Genomic DNA, 20,856 nt, shown 5'->3' on the forward strand with positions numbered 1-20,856 from the left:
CTTATTTTGAAAGATGACAAGGTCGTGCTCTGCCCTTACTGAGCATTCTTGACAAGGCTGATTCGTGTACAGGCGGACTACCAGATCTCGCGTCTGATTGGCTCTCCGCCTCACGTGACAACTACAATAAACAATACGCTCTTAACGCATATAAATACCCCCCACCCAAAAATGTTTTCCAGTAAATAATGACCTGCTGGCACACATTGTGGTTCTTAGTTTGCAACATACAATTTTATTTTTAAATGTTTTAGTTGTTTGTTGTCACAATACAGCTAACATAAATATATGAGGAGTAGGTTGATTATTTAGAGTGTGTCACATCAAATGTCCTACATTATGATGCCCTTCAAGGACCATCAGCAGCCACCAGATTGATCTGCACACTGTGATTTTAAAAAAAAAGCCAATAACCATCTGTCATAGTGAAGAAAACCCCTGAAAGAAAGGCCAAGGACTCTGAAGACATGATGTACATTCAGTACATCTGCAGCAGTCCAATGCAGGGGTGTCCAAATTTTGCTCTACTGAGAGCCGCACACTGAAAAATCCAAGCATGCGGGGGGGCCATTTTGATATGTTTCATTTTTTAAACACAATACATTATATAGATTTTATTTTAACCTTTTGGCTCCCCTCAGGTTTGGTCCCAGGGACCTATAAGGGTATCAGTCATAAAAAAAAATATTTTAGGGACCGAGCAGCAAAAAGCTGCAAAGGGCCTATTGAATGAAATGGCTTTGGTTATTATTATCTCCCCCTTGACATGCGTTTGACATGCATGAAAAAGCACCAATTTTTGCAGGCGCATCAGGTTCAGCTTCCCGGCCAATGCAACATACTTTGACCTACTCAGTGGCCTAGTGGTTAGAGCAGGCCTGGGCAATTATTTTAAATCGGTGGCCAAATTTAGAGAAAAAAAATGTGTCTGGGGGCCGGTATATCTATTTTTTCGGAACACTAATACAAAACCTCACAATAAAGTCAGATTGAATGCTAAAAATGTTATGACAGACCGCCTTAAAAACGGAATGGAATTGTACATTTTTCTATTAACGATAAAACCCTGAATATTGAGAACATATGAACGTCACACCCCCTCTCAATCGGCATATTTTACAGTCAAGCTACACCCACACTGCTTGGTGCCTCGTCTGACCTGCTGTGACGTAGATTACCATAGTAACTAGTAGGGTTGCACGGTATACGGGTATTAGTATAGTACCGCAATACTAATGAATCATATTCGGTACCATACCGCCTTTGAAAAGTACCGGTCCGCTGCACCCAAAGATTTTTCGTTAAAATAAAGCCAATAATGCAATTTTTTCTGGTCCCCTTTATTTAGAAAAGTACCGAAAAGTATTGAAATAATATTGGTATCAGGACAACACTAGTCACTAAAATATCATACAAAAGCACAGATTCCAACCATAGAAATACTTTGTATAGTTCAAGACTTACGGTCATTAGAAAACATCACTGCACATCATAATGGCAGCTACACTTTCCATCTTACAGATATAAACAAATTATTTGGGAACGCCCGGCGGGCCAGTTTGAAAGGCTTAACGGGCCGCATGTGGCCCCCGGGCCTTAATTTGCCCAGGTCTGGGTTAGAGTGTCCGCCCTGAGATCGGTAGGTTGTGAGTTCAAACCCCGGCCGAGTCATACCAAAGACTATAAAAATGAGACCCATTACCTCCCTGCTTGGCACTCAGCATTAAGGGTTGGAATTGGGGGTTAAATCACTAAAAATGATTCCCGGTCGTGGCCACCGCTGCTGCTCACTGCTCCCCTCACCTCCCAGGGGGTGATCAAGGGTGATGGGTCAAATGCAGAGAAAAATTTCGCCCACACCTAGTGTGTGTGTGACAATCATTGATACTTTAAATAATTAACTTTAGATTTTATTTAAAGGCAGCTAAATGCATGACTAGTTAGAGTCAAAGTTGTCTTGAGCGGATATTCCAGAATGCAACGGGGCACTGAGAATCAGAATCAGCTTTATTGGTCAAGTATGTTAAACGCACAATAGTTTTGACTTGGTTGGGGGGCGTGGTTAAGAGGGAAGGAGTATATTTACAGCTAGAATTCACCAAGTCAAGTATTTCATATAGGTATATATACGTATATAAGAAATACTTGACTTTCAGTGAATTCTAGCTATATATATATATATATATATATATATAACTAAGAGAAATACTTGAATTTCAGTGTTCATTTATTTACATATATACACACACATAACACTCATCTTCTCATTGTTGAGTTAAGGGTTGAATTGTCCATCTTTGTTCTATTCTCTGTCACTATTTTTCTAACCATGCTGAACACCCTCTCTGATGATGCATTCTGCTTCGTCTCCTTGTTGTGTGCGCAGTTGTGCACTGCACTCTCTAAAAGCCGTAGATGTTAATGTCACATATGCATGTACAGTAGATGGCACTATTGTCCTGTTTAAGAGTGTCACAACATTGCTGTTTACGGCAGACGAACTGCTTTACGGTAGACGAAAACGTGACTGCTGTAGTTGTGTGTTGTTGCCGCGCTGCGAGGACGTTAATGAAACTGCCTAACAATAAACCCACATAAGAAACCAAGAACTCACCCTCGATCATTCTACAGTTATAACGTGATTGGGCAGGCACGCTGTTTATATTGTGGGAAAGCGGACGTGAAAACAGGCTGTCGACACGTCACTCAGGTCCGCCTGAATTTCGGGAGATTTTCGGGAGAAAATTTGTCCCGGGAGGTTTTCGGGAGAGGCGCTGAATTTCGGGAGTCTCCCGGAAAATCCCGGAGGGTTGGGAAGTATGAGCTACATGTCCACAATCTACCGATTTCTTCTAAAGACCAGTAAATGTATATGAGGCACCACTTCCAACAAGACATCTCCAGTGAGTGCAATCATTTCAGGATTTTTAATTGACGCTTTGGATCACCTTGGATGCGCGGGAGGACACGGCTATTCATTCTGTGGTGGCCGCCACTTATTCATATTCAAAGGCCGGCCATTCAGTGACTGTGTGAGTGCGTTCATGTTGGTGGGACTTTTGAATCGCTGTGCTTTATGTGAAGGCGGTTAAAATGCGGCGCAATGCCTCTCTTAAAGCGACAGTACACCTGTTAAAATGAATAAAATGTCATGTGTTAATGCTGAGGCCGACTCAACTGTGGGAGAGGTCTCAGAAAAAATAATACTAGAGAGTACTACAATTAAAGGGGAACTGCACTTTTTTCAATAATGAGAGACAACACACCTGTCTTTTTTTTAAACGATTTTAAAGATGATAAAAAACCCTTGGAAGATGCGATTAATGGGAGTCTCCGGTGTAGCCTTCAAAACCCTCTAAAAATAATAATAATAATACATTTTATTTGGTATATCGCTTTTCAGTAGGGATGTCCGATAATGGCTTTTTGCCGATATCCGATATTCCGATATTGTCCAACTCTTTAATTACCGATACCGATATCAACCGATACCAATATATACAGTCCCGTGGAATTAACACATTAGTATGCCTAATTTGGACAACCAGGTATGGTGAAGATAAGGTCTTTTTTTTTTTAAATTAATAAAATAAAATAAGATAAATACATTAAAAACATTTTCTTGAATAAAAAAGAAAGTAAAACAATATAAAAACAGTTACATAGAAACTAGTCATTAATGAAAATGAGTAAAATTAACTGTTAAAGGTTAGTACTATTAGTGGACCAGCAGCAAGCACAATCATGTGTGCTTACGGACTGTATCCCTTGCAGACTGTATTGATATATATTGATATAAAATGTAGGAACCAGAATATTAATAACAGAAAGAAACAACCTTTTTGTGTGAATGAGTGTAAATGGGGGAGGGAGGTTTTTTGGGTCGGTGCACTAATTGTAAGTGTATCTTGTGTTTTTTATGTTGATTTAATAAAAAATAAAAACAATACCGATAATTTAAAAAAACGATACCGATATTTTCTGATATTACATTTTAAAGCATTTATCGACATCTCTACTTTTCAGAGTACTCAAAGACGCTTTACAGGATAAAAACATTAAAATATAAAACAGTTCAAAGTAATAATAATATAAAACACAGGAAATATAAAAGCAGTACATTGTAAAATACATAAAAACACTGGACATTTACAAGACGGGACATTACAAGACACAGAACACTAATCACAGGTTAAAAGCAGATCTGAAGAGGTGTGTTTTGAGAAGGCTTTTGAAGGTAGAAAGGTCTGGGCAGTCACGGATGGGTTTGGGAAGAGAGTTCCAGAGGGTGGGAGCAGCGATGGAGAAGGCTCTATCACCCCGGGTCCCGACCTTGGTTCTGAGTGGTGGGGAGAGGAGGTTGGCATCAGAAGAGCGGAGTCTGCGTGAAGGGGTATGGTGGTGAAGCAAGTTGATGAGGTAGCAGGGGGCCTGGTTGTGGAGGGCTTTGTGGGTGAGGAGGAGGATTTTAAAGTGGATCCGGTGAGGAACTGGGAGCCAGTGGAGCTTCTGAAGGACTGGGGTGATGTGCTCACAGGAGCGGGTGTGGGTGAGCAAGCGGGCGGTTTTGAATGTATTGGAGTTTATTGAGAATTTTGCAAGATGAGCCGTAGAGGATGCTTTTGCAGTAATCAAGTCTGGAGGTGATGAAGGCATGGATCAGGGTTTCAGCGGCAGAGAAGGAGAGGGATGGACAGAGACGGGCAATATTTTTGAGGTGGAAGAAAGCGGTTCTTGTAATGTGGTTGACATGGTGTTCAAAAGAGAGGTTATTGTCCAGAATAACTCAGAGGTTGCGGATGTGAGTGGATGGGGACAGAGTGGAATTGTCGACAGAGAGGTGGAAGTTGTGAGCAGTTTTGGTGAGGGATTTGGGGCCCATGATGAGCATGTCAGATTTGTCGCTGTTGAGTTTGAGGTTGGAGTGCATCCATGATTTGATTTCAGTGAGGCAGTCTGTCAGGGTGGAGAGAGTTATGGAGGAGATGGATTTTGTGGAGATGTATAGCTGGACGTCGTCAGCATAGCAGTGGAATTGGAGGTGATGGCGGCGGATGATGTTACCGAGGGAGAGCATGTTCAGGATGAAGAGAAGTAGACCAAGCACCGAACCCTGGGGGACACCTTCAAAACATCTTCAAAACCCTCAATCAACGTTTTATATACACACTGCAAGTCTATATATAATATAGTAACAGACACGTTCATAACAATATGTTATATGTTTTGTATACACACTGCAAGTATATTTATAATGTAGTAACATAACAATATGTAACATGTTTTATATACACACTGCAAGTATATATATAATGTAGTAACAGACACCTTCATAACAATATGTAATATGTTTTATATACACACTGCAAGTATATATATAATGTAGTAACAGACACCTTCATAACAATATGTCATATGTTTTATATACACACTGCAAGTATATATATATATAATGTAGTAACATAACAATATGTAACATGTTTTATATACACACTGCAAGTATATATATATAATGTAGTAACAGACACCTTCATAACAATGTGTAATATGTTTTATATACACACTGCAAGTGTATATATATAATGTAGTAACAGACACCTTCATAACAATATGGCATATGTTTTATATACACACTGCAAGTATATATATATAATGTAGTAACATAACAATATGTAACATGTTTTATATACACACTGCAAGTATATATATAATGTAGTAACAGACACCTTCATAACAATATGTAATATGTTTTATATACACACTGCAAGTATATATATAATGTAGTAACATAACAATATGTAATATGTTTTATATACACACTGCAAGTCTATATATAATGTAGTAACAGACACGTTCATAACAATATGTAATATGTTTTATATACACACTGCAAGTATATATATAATGTAGTAACAGACACGTTCATAACAATATGTAATATGTACAATATACACACTGCAAGTCTACATATATAGTGTAGTAACAGACACCTTCATAACAATATGTAATATGTACAATATACACACTGCAAGTCTACATATATAGTGTAGTAACAGACACCTTCATAACAATATGTAATATGTACAATATACACACTGAAAGTCTACATTTATAGTGTAGTAACAGATACCTTCATAACAATATGTAATATCAGGCATGTGATTTTTCCATCTATAGTCGGAAATCCGGCTTTTTTATCTCTGTAAAAATGTAAAAAAAAAATGTTCTGTTTTTGTTCGTTTTTTTTCTCGACCTACAATGTGTGTTAAAATCTTGATCTGTCTCTTTGCCATACCTGCCAACAACTACGGTTTTCCAGTAATGAGTACGGTTTTTGATAACCCAGAGGTAAAAACCACGGTTTTCCATTAAAAATTATTAACTTAAAAATCGAAGCTACGTAGCAAAGCGACTCCATGGGCAGGGAACAAAATATAGGGGAAACAATGATGATTGGTTGGTTTACGTATAAGAAAATCCATGATTGGTTGGTTGGTTTACTATGATGAGTCACGATTGGTTACGATTAGGGCAAAACATTACAGATTGGCCAATCAGAGGCAAGATAGGGCGGGTCATCCAACCAGGAAGGGATTTCACAACAGACGCTCACATTCCAAATGACGACGAGAGAGTTGGAGAAGAGAAAAGGGAATATTTAAACGGGTGATTTATATATAAAAAAAAAATAGTGGAAGATGGCAGAGGGATTATCTTCCTTAGATTTTTCTTTTAGCGATGTAGACGACCTCCAGGAAACCCATAATGCGTCTACTTGGCTACATTTGGACAGATGTATGCGTCTGGATAAAACAATGCCCAAAACATTAATTTTAGTTTTTTACCATGTAAGCCCAACTTGAACACAAGTTGTAATTACTGTAGTGACTAAATAACATAGTGACTAAAACAGACAGGATGATTCATTTGGATGAATGGAGTATCTATTTATGTAAACTCTGTTGGTCATTTTTCAATTATTTAAACACTGAAACATCTTTAAATGGTACTTTTTTTGTGTGCAAATTTTCGCATGTTCAATTGCTGCAAAACCAGGAGCTTGACACATGCTAACTGTTAGCATGTTAACTATAACATGCTAGTATGCTACATATATACATATACACATACATATATATATATATCAATCAATCAATCAATGTTTATTTATATAGCCCTAAATCACAAGTGTCTCAAAGGGCTGCACAAGCCACAACGACATCCTCGGTACAAAGCCCACATAAGGGCAAGGAAAAACTCACCCCAGTGGTACGTCGGTGTGAATGACTATGAGAAACCTTGGAGAGGACCGCATATGTGGGTAACCCCCCCTCTAGGGGAGACCGAATGCAATGAATGTCGAGTGGGTCTGACATAATATTGTGAGAGTCTAGTCCATAGTGGATCCAACATAATAGAAAGAGTCCAGTCCATAGTGGGGCCAGCAGGACACCATCCCGAGCGGAGACGGGTCAGCAGCGCAGAGATGTTCCCAGCCGAGGCACAGGCGAGCGGTCCACCCCGGGTCCCGACTCTGGACAGCCAGCACTTCATCCATGGCCACCGGACCTGTGCCCCCCCTGCCCTCCACAAGGAAGAGGGGAGCAGAGGAGAAAAGAAAAGAAACGGCAGATCAACTGGTCTAAAGGGGGGTCTATTTAAAGGCTAGAGTATACAAATGAGTTTTAAGATGGGACTTAAATGCTTCTACTGAGGTAGCATCTCTAATTGTTACCGGGAGGGCATTCCATAGTACTGGAGCCCGAATAGAAAACGCTCTATAGCCCGCAGACTTTTTTTGGGCTCTGGGAATCACTAATAAGCCGGAGTTCTTTGAACGCAGATTTCTTGCCGGGACATATGGTACAATACAATCGACAAGATAGGACGGAGCTAGACCGTGTAGTATTTTATACGCAAGTAGTAAAACCTTAAAGTCACATCTTAAGTGCACAGGAAGCCAGTGCAGGTGAGCCAGTATAGGCCTAATATGATCAAACTTTCTTGTTCTTGTCAAAAGCCTAGCAGCCGCATTTTGTACCAATTGTAATCTTTTAATGCTAGACATAGGGAGACCCGAAAATAATACGTTACAGTAGTCGAGACGAGACGTAACGAACGCATGAATAATGATCTCAGCGTCGCTAGTGGATAAAATAGAACGAATTTTAGCGATATTACGTAGATGAAAGAAGGCCGTTTTAGTAACACTCTGAATGTGTGACTCAAACGAGAGAGTTGGGTCGAAGATAATACCCAGATTCTTTACTGATTCGCCTTGTGTAATTGTTTGGTTGTCAAATGTTAAGGTGGTATTATTAAATAAATGTCGGTGTTTAGCAGGACCGATAATCAGCATTTCCGTTTTCTTGGCGTTGAGTTGCAAGAAGTTAGCGGACATCCATTGTTTAATTTCATTAAGACACGCCTCCAGCTGACTACAATCCGGCGTGTTGGTCAGCTTTAGGGGCATGTAGAGTTGGGTGTCATCAGCATAACAGTGAAAACTAACACCGTATTTGCGTATGATGTCGCCTAGCGGCAGCATGTAAATACTAAAGAGTGCAGGGCCAAGAACCGAACCCTGAGGAACTCCGCACGTTACCTTAACATAGTCTGAGGTCACATTATTATGGGAGACGCACTGCATCCTGTCAGTAAGATAAGAGTTAAACCACGACAAAGCTAAGTCTGACATACCAATATGTGTTTTGATACGCTCTAATAAAATATTATGATCGACGGTATCGAAAGCAGCGCTAAGATCACGAAGCAGCAACATAGATGACGCATCAGAATCCATCGTTAGCAGTAGATCATTAGTCATTTTTGCGAGGGCTGTCTCCGTAGAGTGATTTGCCCTGAAACCGGATTGAAAAGGTTCACAGAGATTGTTAGACACTAAGTGTTCATTTAGCTGCTGTGCGACAATTTTTTCGAGGATTTTCTAAATAAAGGGAAGGTGGGACATGAGGTCGGTAGTTTACCATGAGGTCAGGATCAAGGTTAGGTCTTTTGAGCAGAGGATAAATAACCGCTTTCTTGAATGCTAGTGGAACAGTGCCAGAGGAAAGTGATAAGTTTATAATATTTAGCACTGATGGACCTAATAATATATATAATAATAATATATATATATATATATATATATATATATATATATATACATATATATATATATAAATATATATGTGTATATGTATATACATATACACATGTATATATATACATATATATATATATATATATATATACATTTATATATATATATATATATATAAAAGTGTATTAATCTAGAGTAACTTTAGATCTTTCGATATAAAGTTAAACATTTTTTATGTTGTATGCCCTTTTGTTAAAGAAAACCCTGTTTTTAATGGCAAACACACAACATATGCAATATTTTACCCCTAAAATAATTTCAAAGTTGAATATTTTATATGGAGTATTTGGAGCCTTAAACAGGTCAATCTTTCATAACAACAATGACCATTTAAAAAAAAAAAATGCTCTGTGATGCAAAAGGACCTAACTCATAAAAATAAATCATACAATTTTTTTTATTTTATTTCAACCCATAAATCTCAGATCAACTGTATCGCTATTTGTCAATTATGCTTTTTTTTTTTAGTTTAGTTTTTTAGTTTGTTTGTTTTATGCCCTTTTTTATGCAATATTTTCCCCCAAAAAATATTTCAAGAGTATTTGATGTGAAGTAATTGAAGCCTTCATTGGGTCAATAATTAATAACAACATTGATTTTGATTCATTATATTATTATTTCGAGCAAGGACAGTTTTAAATAAGAAAAAACAGCCTTTATGGCAGCTTTGTGTTATTAGAGTCAACATTTTTTTTGTTACATTTCACTACTTTTTCAATGTTTTTTTTGTAAAATAATTTTTACAATGTGCTGCGGCCCGTTAAAAAAAATCAAATCCAAAATATTCTTCTTAAAGTGCGGTTTGCTTTTTTGTGCAAACAACCGCAACACTCTCAAGTATTGTCACACAGGAAAGCGTTACACAACATGGCTAGGAACGTTCAATAAAAGGAGATAATGAAGTCTCGCGTGAAACTACGCTCAAACTAACCAGGAAAGTAAGTCGCTTGCTTGTCATAAACACACAGCGCTGGCTTTTACAGCCTCACCCCCTGGGGGGATTAAAGTGTTAAAACCACAGCAACAAAACAATTGCATCACCGTGGCAACGGCACTTTTGAGGGTGGGTTATTGTTTGCAGAAAAAAAGGGAAGTTGCTGGATTACAAGCGAGGGCAAAGGTCAAGCCACACTGTATTAGGCGCACACTCATCTTAATAGGTACACCTGTACAATCCAATGGATCGGTGCCAGGATTATATGGCTTGAATTTCTTACCAGGAACATTCCTCATACAGTGCTACATTGGTTTCCTTAGTGAGCATACATCCACAAAATACATAAAAATGGATAAACGAACAATACAATAGTTTCTCACTTCATGTGTTTTCCTATGTTTAGTGTTTTGTTCCTGTTTTGCGCTCTTATTTTTCAGTTACACTTCCGTGTTCCTTGTCCCGCAGCCCCTTGACTTTGTTTGCCAGCGCACTTGTTTTCGTTTGTCCAATCAGGTCTGTTTAGTTTCAGCTGTTGCTGCTTGCGGGCGACTGGATCATTGCACTTTGTAGTCTAACGTCGCTCCTGCATTCCTACTCCTTTTCGGAGGTGCTGTAATGAAGCAACTGGAAATGTGTGATGCATTACATTGTATCGTATGCGTGGTCCAAATAAACTGAACTGTTTGAAGGTTGCATACAGAGTGCATATTTCCCAATAAGTTGTTTATATTCGGACAAGACCAATGCAAAAATAGCTTTTTTGGATGTGGCCATCTTGATTTCCCACAACTTAGCTGGAACTCTCCGACTTCCAACTTCCAAGGTACAAACCCTGTTTCCATATGAGTTGGGAAATTGTGTTAGATGTAAATATAAACGGAATACAATGATTTGCAAATCATTTTCAACCCATATTCAGTTGAATATGCTACAAAGACAACATATTTGATGTTCAAACTGATAAACATTTTTTTGTTGTTGCAAATGATCATTAACTTTAGAATTTGATGCCAGCAACATGTGACAAAGAAGTTGGGAAAGGTGGCAATAAATTCTGATAAAGTTGAGGAATGCTCATCAAACACTTATTTGGAACATTCCACAGGTGAACAGGCAAATTGGGAACAGGTGGGTGCCATGATTGGGTATAAAAGTACATTCCATGAAATGCTCAGTCATTCACAAACAAGGATGGGGCGAGGGTCACCACTTTGTCAACAAATGCGTGGGCAAATTGTTGAACAGTTTAAGAAAAACCTTTCTCAACCAGCTATTGCAAGGAATTTAGGGATTTCACCATCTACGGTCCGTAATATCATCAAAGGGTTCAGAGAATCCGGAGAAATCACTGCACGTAAGCAGCTAAGTCTGTGACCTTCGATCCCTCAGGCTGTACTGCATCAACAAGCTAAATCAGTGTGTAAAGGATATCACCACATGGGCTCAGGAACACTTCAGAAACCCAGTATTGTCCCATTTTTGTGGAAATTTGTGGTCGCCAGATCCCAATCAATGACTTTCCATGCTGATCAGAAAAAAAACCCACTTGTGGGCGGCTCACCACAACTAGTTCACTTCCCAAAGAGTAAGGAGATCTTACGGTTCCTTTTTTGGATCATACTGTATAGCAGTGGTTCTCAACCTTTTTTCAGTGATGTACCCCCTGTGAATTTTTTTTTCAAGTACCCCCTAATCAGAGCAAAGCATTTTTGGTTGAAAAAAAGAGATAAAGAAGTAAAATACAGCACTATGTCATCAGTTTCTGATTTATTAAATTGTATAACAGTGCAAAATAGTGCTCATTTGTAGTGGTCTTTCTTGAACTATTTGGAAAAAAAAATAGGTTTTTATTTGGGATGTCCGATAATGGCTTTTTGCCGATATCCAATATTCCGATATTGATCAAACCCTTAATTACCGATATCAACTGATACTGATATCAACCGATACGATATATACAGTCGTGGAATTAACACATTATTATGCCTAATTTGGACAACTAGGTATGGTGAAGATAAGATCCTTTTTTAAAAATAATAATAAAATAAAATAAGATAAATAAGTTAAAAACATTTTCTTGAATAAAAAAGAAAGTAAAACAATATAAAAACAGTTACATAGAAACTAGTAATTAATGAAAATGAATAAAATTAACTGTTAAAGGTTAGTACTATTAGTGGACCAGCAGCACGCACAATCATGTGTGCTTTCGGACTGTATCCCTTGCAGACTGTATTGATATATATTGATATATAATGTAGGAACCAGAATATTAATAACAGAAAGAAACAACCCTTTTGTGTGAATGAGTGTGAATGAGTTGGGAATGGGGGAGGGAGGTTTTTTGGGTTGGTGCACTAATTGTAAGTGTATCTTGTGTTTTTTATGTTGATTTAATAAAAAAATAAAATAAATAAAAATTAAAAACGATACCGATATAAAAAAAAAAAACGATATTATCGGACATCTCTATTTTTTGTTTGTTTATAAAGGATTTTTTAATTGTTGCTATTTTTAGAATATTTGGAAAAAAACTCACGTACCCCTTGGCATACCTTCAAGTACCCCGAGGGGTACGCGTACCCCCATTTGAGAACCACTGCTGTATAGTATATAGTATATTATATATAACATAGTATATTAAGGCCAATTCTGATACCGCTCTTCCAAAGGTGAGATCAGCCGATACCATCGCACGTGTCAACTGTAAGTGACTCTCACCATAAATAACTGATGAATCTTACAGTTGATACGTGCGATAGTATCGGCTGATCTCACCTTTGGAAGAGCGGTATCAGAATTGGCAGAATAAACCCCTGATCAGGACAGCCTTAAATGCCACCGTAGAAAATGAGCCTTTTAAAGAGCTCTGTAAACTGCAAATTATAAATAACCTTTTACGGCAGCAGACTGTAATGCACCAGCACTTGAAAAGGCATCAAGGGTGATTCTCCGGAATGGCGGAAGAAGTAATTTTCTGCACTCGACCAAAAAACATGCACCGTATTTTTCGGACTATAAGTCGCAGTTTTTTTTCATAGTTTGGCCGGGGGTGCGACTTATACTCAGGACTCAGGAGTGACTTATGTGTGAAATTATTAACACATTATCGTAAAATATAAAATAATATTATTTAGCTCATTCACGTAAGAGACTAGACGTATAAGATTTCATGGGATTTAGCGATTAGGAGTGACAGATTGTTTGGTAAACGTATAGCATGTTCTATATGTTATAGTTATTTGAATGACTCTTACCATAATATGTTACGTTAACATACCAGGCACCTTCTCAGTTGGCTATTTATGCCTCAAATAACGTACACTTATTCAGCCTGTTGTTCACTATTCTTTATTTATTTTAAATTGCCTTTCAAATGTCTATTCTTGGTGTTGGGTTTTATCAAATACATTTCCCCAAAAAATGCGACTTATACTCCAGTGCGACTTATATATGTTTTTTTCCTTCTTTATTATGCATTTTCGGCATGTGCGACTTATACTCCAAAAAATACAGTATTTAACGTTTGTACATACAATAAAACAGTTGGTGTATTTGGGGATATTAATTCGATGAATTTGTCGCACCGCAACAGTTTGTTAGAAAAAGAGATCAGATCTACAAAATAATCGTTAGGTACAGCCCTAGTCTAATCCATTATAAATGTGCTTCTATGTGGCCCCTTGGAGGTTTTGGCAAGTGACACAAATTGCACGACACACCTCGTTTTAATTACGGCACATTTGGGAGCCGAACTCAGGGGGGCAACTAAAGCAACCTCGGGGAGTATAACTTCTTCTATTTGCCAGATATTTTACTTTGTGGAAAAAAAAGAAAATATATATATATTTAAATAAATAAATAAAATAAATCAGCACCTCCAGGTCTGAGTCCATGGTTCTCGCCCGGAAAAGGGTGGAGTGCCATCTCCGGGTTGGGGAGGAGACCCTGCCCCAAGTGAAGGAGTTCAAGTACCTCGGAGTCTTGTTCACGAGTGAGGGAAGAGTGGATCGTGAGATCAACAGTAATGCGGACGCTGTATCGATCCATTGTGGTGAAGAAGGAACTGAGCCGGAAGGCAAAGCTCTCAATCCTACGTTCTCATCCTCACCTATGGTCATGAGCTTTGGGTTATGACCGAAAGGACAAGTTCGCGGGTACAAGCGGCCGAAATGAGTTTCCTCCGCCGGGTGGCGGGTCTCTCCCTTAGAGATAGGGTGAGAAGCTCTGTCATACGGGGGGAGCTCAAAGTAAAGCCGCTGCTCCTCCACATGGAGAGGAGCCAGATGAGGTGGTTCGGGCATCTGGTTAGGATGCCACCCGAACGCCTCCCTCGGGAGGTGTTTAGGGCACAACCAACGGGGAAGACCCAGGACACGTTGGGAAGACCATGTCTCCCGGCTGGCCTGGGAACGCCTCGGGATCCCCCGGGAAGAGCTGGACAAAGTGACTGGGGAGAGGGAAGTCTGGGCTTCCCTGCTTAGGCTGCTACCCCCGCGACCCGACCTCGGATAAGCGGAAGAAGATGGATGTATGGATTTACTTTGTGCCACCGACTGGCTCCATCTGCTGCACGACCCTGTCCCGATCCTTTCCACTAGGACAGGGGTCGGCAACCCAAAATGTTGAAAGAACCAAAAAAAAAAAAAATCTGAAGCCACAAAAAATGTTAATCCTTATATACGTGTTAAAATGAAGGCAACACATGATGCAAGTGTCTATATTAGCCTACTATCAGAATGACTATGTGTCACAGGCTGATTCAAATCTTCATTGACAGAAATGTAATATTTATTCGACACATTTTTACAACATTGGAAAACATTACTAAAAAGGGAGGCTTTCCAGAGGGTGTGATAACTCCTGGAAATTACTGGCTTAGAATGGCCAAAGGTAAAGATGCGTGTGTTAAAGTTGAAGGCAACGGAAACTACAAAAAAAATGACCTCAAAATAGACCTAAGATACGAAGCATATTGATGTACATACAGCTAGAATAAATAGCATATTAGCATCGATTAGCTTGCAATCATGCAGTGACCAAATATGTCTGATTAGCACTCCACACAAGTCAATAACATCACTTTTGTGCATTCACGCACAGCATGGCAAACAGACAAAGGAGTGGCATAAAACGCGTCTTTCTGTGGCAGCATCAAGGAAAGTTGTACATGTAAACAAACTACGGTGCGTTCAAGGACTTCCTAAATCCGAACAAAATGTCGCGCGGCAAATACTCTCATCAGTGAAGCATGTTTCTGGGGCTTCACGGTGGCAGAGGGGTTAGTGCATCTGCCTCACAATACGAAGGTCCTGAGTAGTCTTGGGTTCAATCCCGGGCTCGGGATCTTTCTGTGTGGAGTTTGCATGTTCTCCCCGTGACTGCGTGGGTTCCCTCCGGGTACTCCGGCTTCCTCCCACCTCCAAAGACATGCACCTGGGGATAGGTTGATTGGCAACACTAAATTGGCCCTAGTGTGTGGATGTGAGTGTGAATGTTGTCTGTCTATCTGTGTTGGCCCTGCGATGAGGTGGCGACTTGTCCAGGGTGTACCCCGCCTTCCGCCCGATTGTAGCTGAGATAGGCTCCAGCGCCCCCCGCGACCCCAAAAGGGAATAAGCGGTAGAAAATGGATGGATGGATGGGATTTCTAACAATTAGGAAGGCTTGTCATGTTTTTTCCTCCAACAGAAACCTCATCTTTTTCCCATTTTCGAAAAAGTTCCAAGGAGCCACTAGGGCGGCGTTAAAGAGCCGCTTGTGGTTAGAGAGCCGCGCGTTGCCGACCCCCGCACTAGGACATACTTGGGTCTCTGGTATATGAGAGCAACTACCAACTTTGTGACAAGTATGTCAAAATTACATTTAGAAAAATCATTTGTGAGGGTATTACGGTAGTCTTTCCTTATTCTGTGCCTTACCTTATGGATGTGGAATTGGCCAAGGAAACCTGCTACTGACTCAGTGGCACAGTCTGGTGGACAAAGTTTCATATCACGCCCACTCAACCCACAACAGGTCTAATGACCATAACTTGGTCGATTAAAAAGGCCAGACTTTGGTTTTTCAGAGGTCAACTCGAAATGGGTCAAGGAACCCTGCTTTTACAATTTAACTCACATGCAATCCCCAGTGATCACTGCACCAAAAGCGGTGCTCAATCGATTCCAAATGGCCTGAAATGTAGGAGTCTCATTTATCCATGGAGGGAAGTTTTAGCTGGGGACACTCCAGAAAATAAATTCAACCAGTGACTAGGGTCAGTCACCTTTTTGATAAAAATAAAAAACTTTATGCTGAAAAATCTTGTTATGGATAGCCAGGGGTCTTGCTTAAATTTCCTCAACTCATCACTACTGAAAAACATGTATGAAACCATTATAATGTAAAATAATGTCTTTATTACTGCAAAAAAAAAAAAAAAAGGTTAACAAAAAGATGTCCCAAAGTCACAAATGTGGGATATATGTTATCATTGTTGACTGTAGCTTAGCTGAGAATAAATGTACCATCACCAAATGTGAATAGACTGAAAAGTTTTTTTTTTGTTTTTTTTGGATGGGAAGGGGCAACAGGGGGGATTTTAAACAGGAGTTTTACACGTTCTTATAATGCAAACCAAGAAATTCCAGAACTTAAAAAACACAATTCAACAAAACAGAATTATCGTGTTTAAATTCAATTTTCACAAGCAGAGCGATAGTGTGATTTTTAAAAGAGTACAGTTTACAAAAAATCCTTGAGAAGTTCCACGCTAACAAAGTTTTACATCAGCTTCCTGATGAGGGTTGAAAACTACAGCCTAAAAGCAACGTAAGAAGCCTGCGAGGGAAGAACAGTGAGGGGAAGAAACAAAGGAATCAAATGGGATTTCAAGACAAAATTAAAATGTATTTCTGCCTCTAAAAACGCGTCAGTCCCAAGAAAATAGCAGTTGGAAATATGATGTGCGCTCGACATTAAAGACGATACAGGAAGCACTGAGGCTCAGCTACTCGCTTGCTTTCTCCTCATCTTTGTCCTCTTCTCCGTTTTCGGCACCGACCTGTAAGAGGAAGCGCAACCACTTTGTTACTTTGCTTACAGAAGTAGAAGACATGGGAGGGGGGAGAAACAATTGACGGACCTCTTCGTCTTTGTCTTTTTCGTCCTCAACGGGGACCTCAGTCTTTTCATCTTGAGGTTCCTCTTTTGTCTCCTCCGTTTTGTCCTTTGCCGGCCCCTTCACCTTTTTGGTCTTAGGCACCTAAAACGGAAACAAAGCAAGCGCTCTATATAGATGGGTACCGTTCACTTTTGAACCTGGGAATCACATCGGTAACGATTTTTGGTACTTGGGTGTGTTGGTAAATATTTATTGTTTTTTGATAAAACCTCATTTTCTTATTGTAACATTTAAAAATGAGCGGATTATTATAACCCTGATGTAAGTACAGTGTGACATTAAGTTGCAAGTCCAAGACGTTAGATGACAGTAGTGTATAGTTGATGTTTTTTTTTGTTGCACCCTAGAAGGTGTTAATATTGCAAGTATTGTACTTATTACACACCAGCTGTTTGACTGTAATGTGCATCTTGATTAACACATTTGGAGATGTTGAAATCACCAATGCTAATAAGCAGCATTTCAATAGCAAAGCCATTGTATTTTAGCATCAAGCTAGCGCATCTTTGAAAAGAGCAGAGCCTTTAAGTTGGAGCGTTTGAATCAATGACTTTGTTGGCATTGAAAATTGCAACATTACCTAGAACAGCGGTTTCAACCACTGTGTTTTAAATTATGCAATTTCACCTAATTGGTCTAAAAAATATTATTTGCAAACCAATAATTGGATTCCACAATTTGCTGCTGTTCAGTGTTGTCTGTGCTGTTGAGCATAACCGTGTGATACTCTTCCTTATCAGTAGGTGGCAGCAGGTAGCGCATTGCTTTGTAGGCCTACTTTGAGACAAGAAAATTACGATTATGTTTCCATGCACTAAATTAGTCTGATTTCTCAAATGGTTTGTTTTTTGTATTTTCACACCTACATGTGAAGTCCAAAAATCCATGCACACTATTGGTCATACGCCGTGTGCCTCCCGTTCACTGGGGGGGGGCGTTTATTTTCTTTTAGCACGGATAAATGTATTGCTTTTTCGGTTGACCTATGACATAACATTACACATCAACAGCCTAGCTCTTTTGTACCTGGCGTCCGCTTAATATTGACACAGATTAGAAATATTACCTCTCTAATGGCTATGTCGATGTTAAATAGCAGACAGCATCAAGAAAGGATCTTAGATTGCGCTATGAACATGACGCGACTACCAAGAATGCCTCGGGGCGGAAGACAAAGAAAGACCGGCGGGAAAACGTTTTTCGAAGGACTTTTTGGACGGAAAATCATGGAAACACTACTTTCGAATGTGTTGGAGTTCATTCATAAGGCGTTTTAAAGACCGTTTGTGCCCTGATTGATACTGTTCCAGATGAATGTTGCGATTGTTCTGTTGTGTGGAATACAGAGTTATTGCTATTCAGTTTAGAGTGCACAAATGCAGCGTGAAGAGCTTTGTATATACTTTATTATTCACCTTTGATATACCGTATTTTCCGCACTATAAGGCACACCTAAAAACCTCACATTTTCTCAAAATCTGACAGTGTGCCTTATATATGGACCAATATTGAGCCACAACAAACCTAAACTTCATTTTCATAAAGTTAAGGTCTCGCAACTACGGTAAACAGCCGCCAACTTCATTTTCCCCCGTAGAAGAAGAAGAAGCGCTCGGTGCATGCTGGGATATATGACTGCGCGAGGCATGTCGTTTTGATTTCCATTTGTTTGTTTATGTAAAGACCCCGGAATGGGTCCTATTAAGAGACACGCTTACGACGCAGAGTTTAAATTTAAGACGATCAGTCATGCAGTAGAACACGGGAATAGAGCAGCAGCGACACTGACTCGATTAACGACGACTTTGACGATGCCGTATCCGCCCAACTGTTTAATTCGGACCCTGAAGAAAAATAATTTGAGGGATTCGTGGATGAGGAATAACTTCATAAAGTGAGCTTTACATGTTTATTTTGTGTGTTGTGTGACATTAACGTTTGAGCAACGTTGAGTTATTGATATATTGTTATTGCTCTGCACTATTTCGAGTGTTACTATGTTGTGATTGCACTAACGTTTGATTTACCGTAACAGTATCAGACTGTTTTTTTTTTACCTGTTTATTGAATCAGGGAAAAGTTCCCCTCCACTATGTGATATAAATGTTGCACTACATGTTCATGTAGTTGTGAAAAACAAAACACCACGTCACTGACTTTACCTCGGAGAAAATAATACAACAGCTGTTTATTCATTTTGGGAGTGAACAGAGTTGTCAGAACGCTGGTTTGTAATCTATTAATAAAGTTTGACTGACCTATCTGACTGTTTTGTTGACATTCCCTTTAGCGCAGCTCCATCTAATGGATGCATAGGTGCGCATTATAAATGAACAAAGTTTTGAAATATGCCATTCTTCGAAGGTGCGCCTTATAATTCGGTGCGCCTTATAGTGCGGAAAATACGGTACCTGCTTCATTCCCAACCATCTTATTCATATTTTGTTCGGGAGTCTGAATGAAGCAGACATTCTCCCTTTCCTTAGCTACCTTCTTAAATACGTGTTTTCCTCCCACCGATGCACTTGAAAATGTTCTGTTCTTTTAATTTGTGAAGCAAATAAACAGTCTTCTCTTCATTACAATTGTTGCCTACGTTTTTATTGAATGGTGCAGCTGGGATAGGCTCCAGCACCGCCGCGACCCCATAAGGGACAAGCGGTAGAAAATGGATGGATGGGTATGTGCTTCCAGGTTGTATCCTGCGTGTTAGAACTGGCGCATGCGCGATACGAAGTGTCCCCTACGGCAGCCCACACCCACTCGAGAGATCTGGTTTCCAATCGCATAATCCAGGCGTTAGTCCTGTTTCCGAAAGGCCATACATGATCAGATAAAGGTGATTCCATGGGTTTTAGGATGCTTCTTTAGAGCCAAACTATTTGAGGAATCAGACTAAGTCGAAAGGTTGAAAAACACTGACCTCGAGGTAGTTTGGCCGAGTTTGCTCTCAGTGCTGCTAAAGTGTAACATGGCGTCGTTGGAATTGACCTGAATCGGTGCCTGGCAGGATCGGTGGGATTCGGTCTGTACAAAAAATGTACCGGATTCGGTACGCACCCCTAGCTACGTAAAGTTAAAGTACCACTGTTAGTCACACACACCCTAGGTGTGGTGAAATTAACCTCTGCATTTGACCCATCTCCTCGGTCCACCCTGAACACCTCAATACATGATTTACTCAAATAGAGGCCAAACGGACCCTTTTTTTAACGACGGGTAACTAAGACTGACTCCTATCATGGATGAGCTGTTCAAAACTTGCAAGTGTATTTTTAATTGAATCAGGACCAATGTGCACTTGTCTCTATTTACTCATTCACTTACCAGATGTCACTAATTAAGCAATTGTATCACTAATGTAGATAAGCAACATCAGATCTGATGCCTGCCACAAACAAACACTCCTTTCCTCTTCTTGCCCGAGAATGGTTGCGTCACAGGCCTGACAAAACGAACGGTTCGATCCCTCATTTGCTGACCTCTTTAAAAGCTAGGACTGCCAAATGATTAAAATGTCCTAATCAGATGGACCACTGTTTTCAAATTAATTCATCACCATTCTCAACCATGTCTAATTACCGGTATGCC

The 20,856-nt window shown here is 39.6% G+C and overlaps 1 protein-coding gene and 1 pseudogene across 1 annotated transcript; both read right to left on the bottom strand.

Annotated features, from left to right (window-relative positions):
• Positions 1 to 4,185: 4,185 nt before the first annotated feature.
• Positions 4,186 to 5,077, bottom strand: LOC140679518 (uncharacterized; annotated as a pseudogene).
• A 2,577-nt stretch (positions 5,078 to 7,654) lies between these two features.
• LOC140679519 (uncharacterized) lies at positions 7,655 to 8,613 on the bottom strand. The gene is made up of 2 exons (XM_072915034.1): positions 8,606 to 8,613; positions 7,655 to 8,555 (listed from the first exon to the last, which is right to left on the bottom strand). Exons 1-2 carry the CDS (start codon positions 8,611 to 8,613, stop codon positions 7,655 to 7,657), a joined length of 909 nt encoding a protein of 302 aa, XP_072771135.1.
• Positions 8,614 to 20,856: the final 12,243 nt, after the last annotated feature.

This window comes from Nerophis lumbriciformis, linkage group LG17, assembly GCF_033978685.3.
Source record: "Nerophis lumbriciformis linkage group LG17, RoL_Nlum_v2.1, whole genome shotgun sequence".
Classification (NCBI taxonomy): Eukaryota; Metazoa; Chordata; class Actinopteri; order Syngnathiformes; family Syngnathidae; genus Nerophis; species Nerophis lumbriciformis.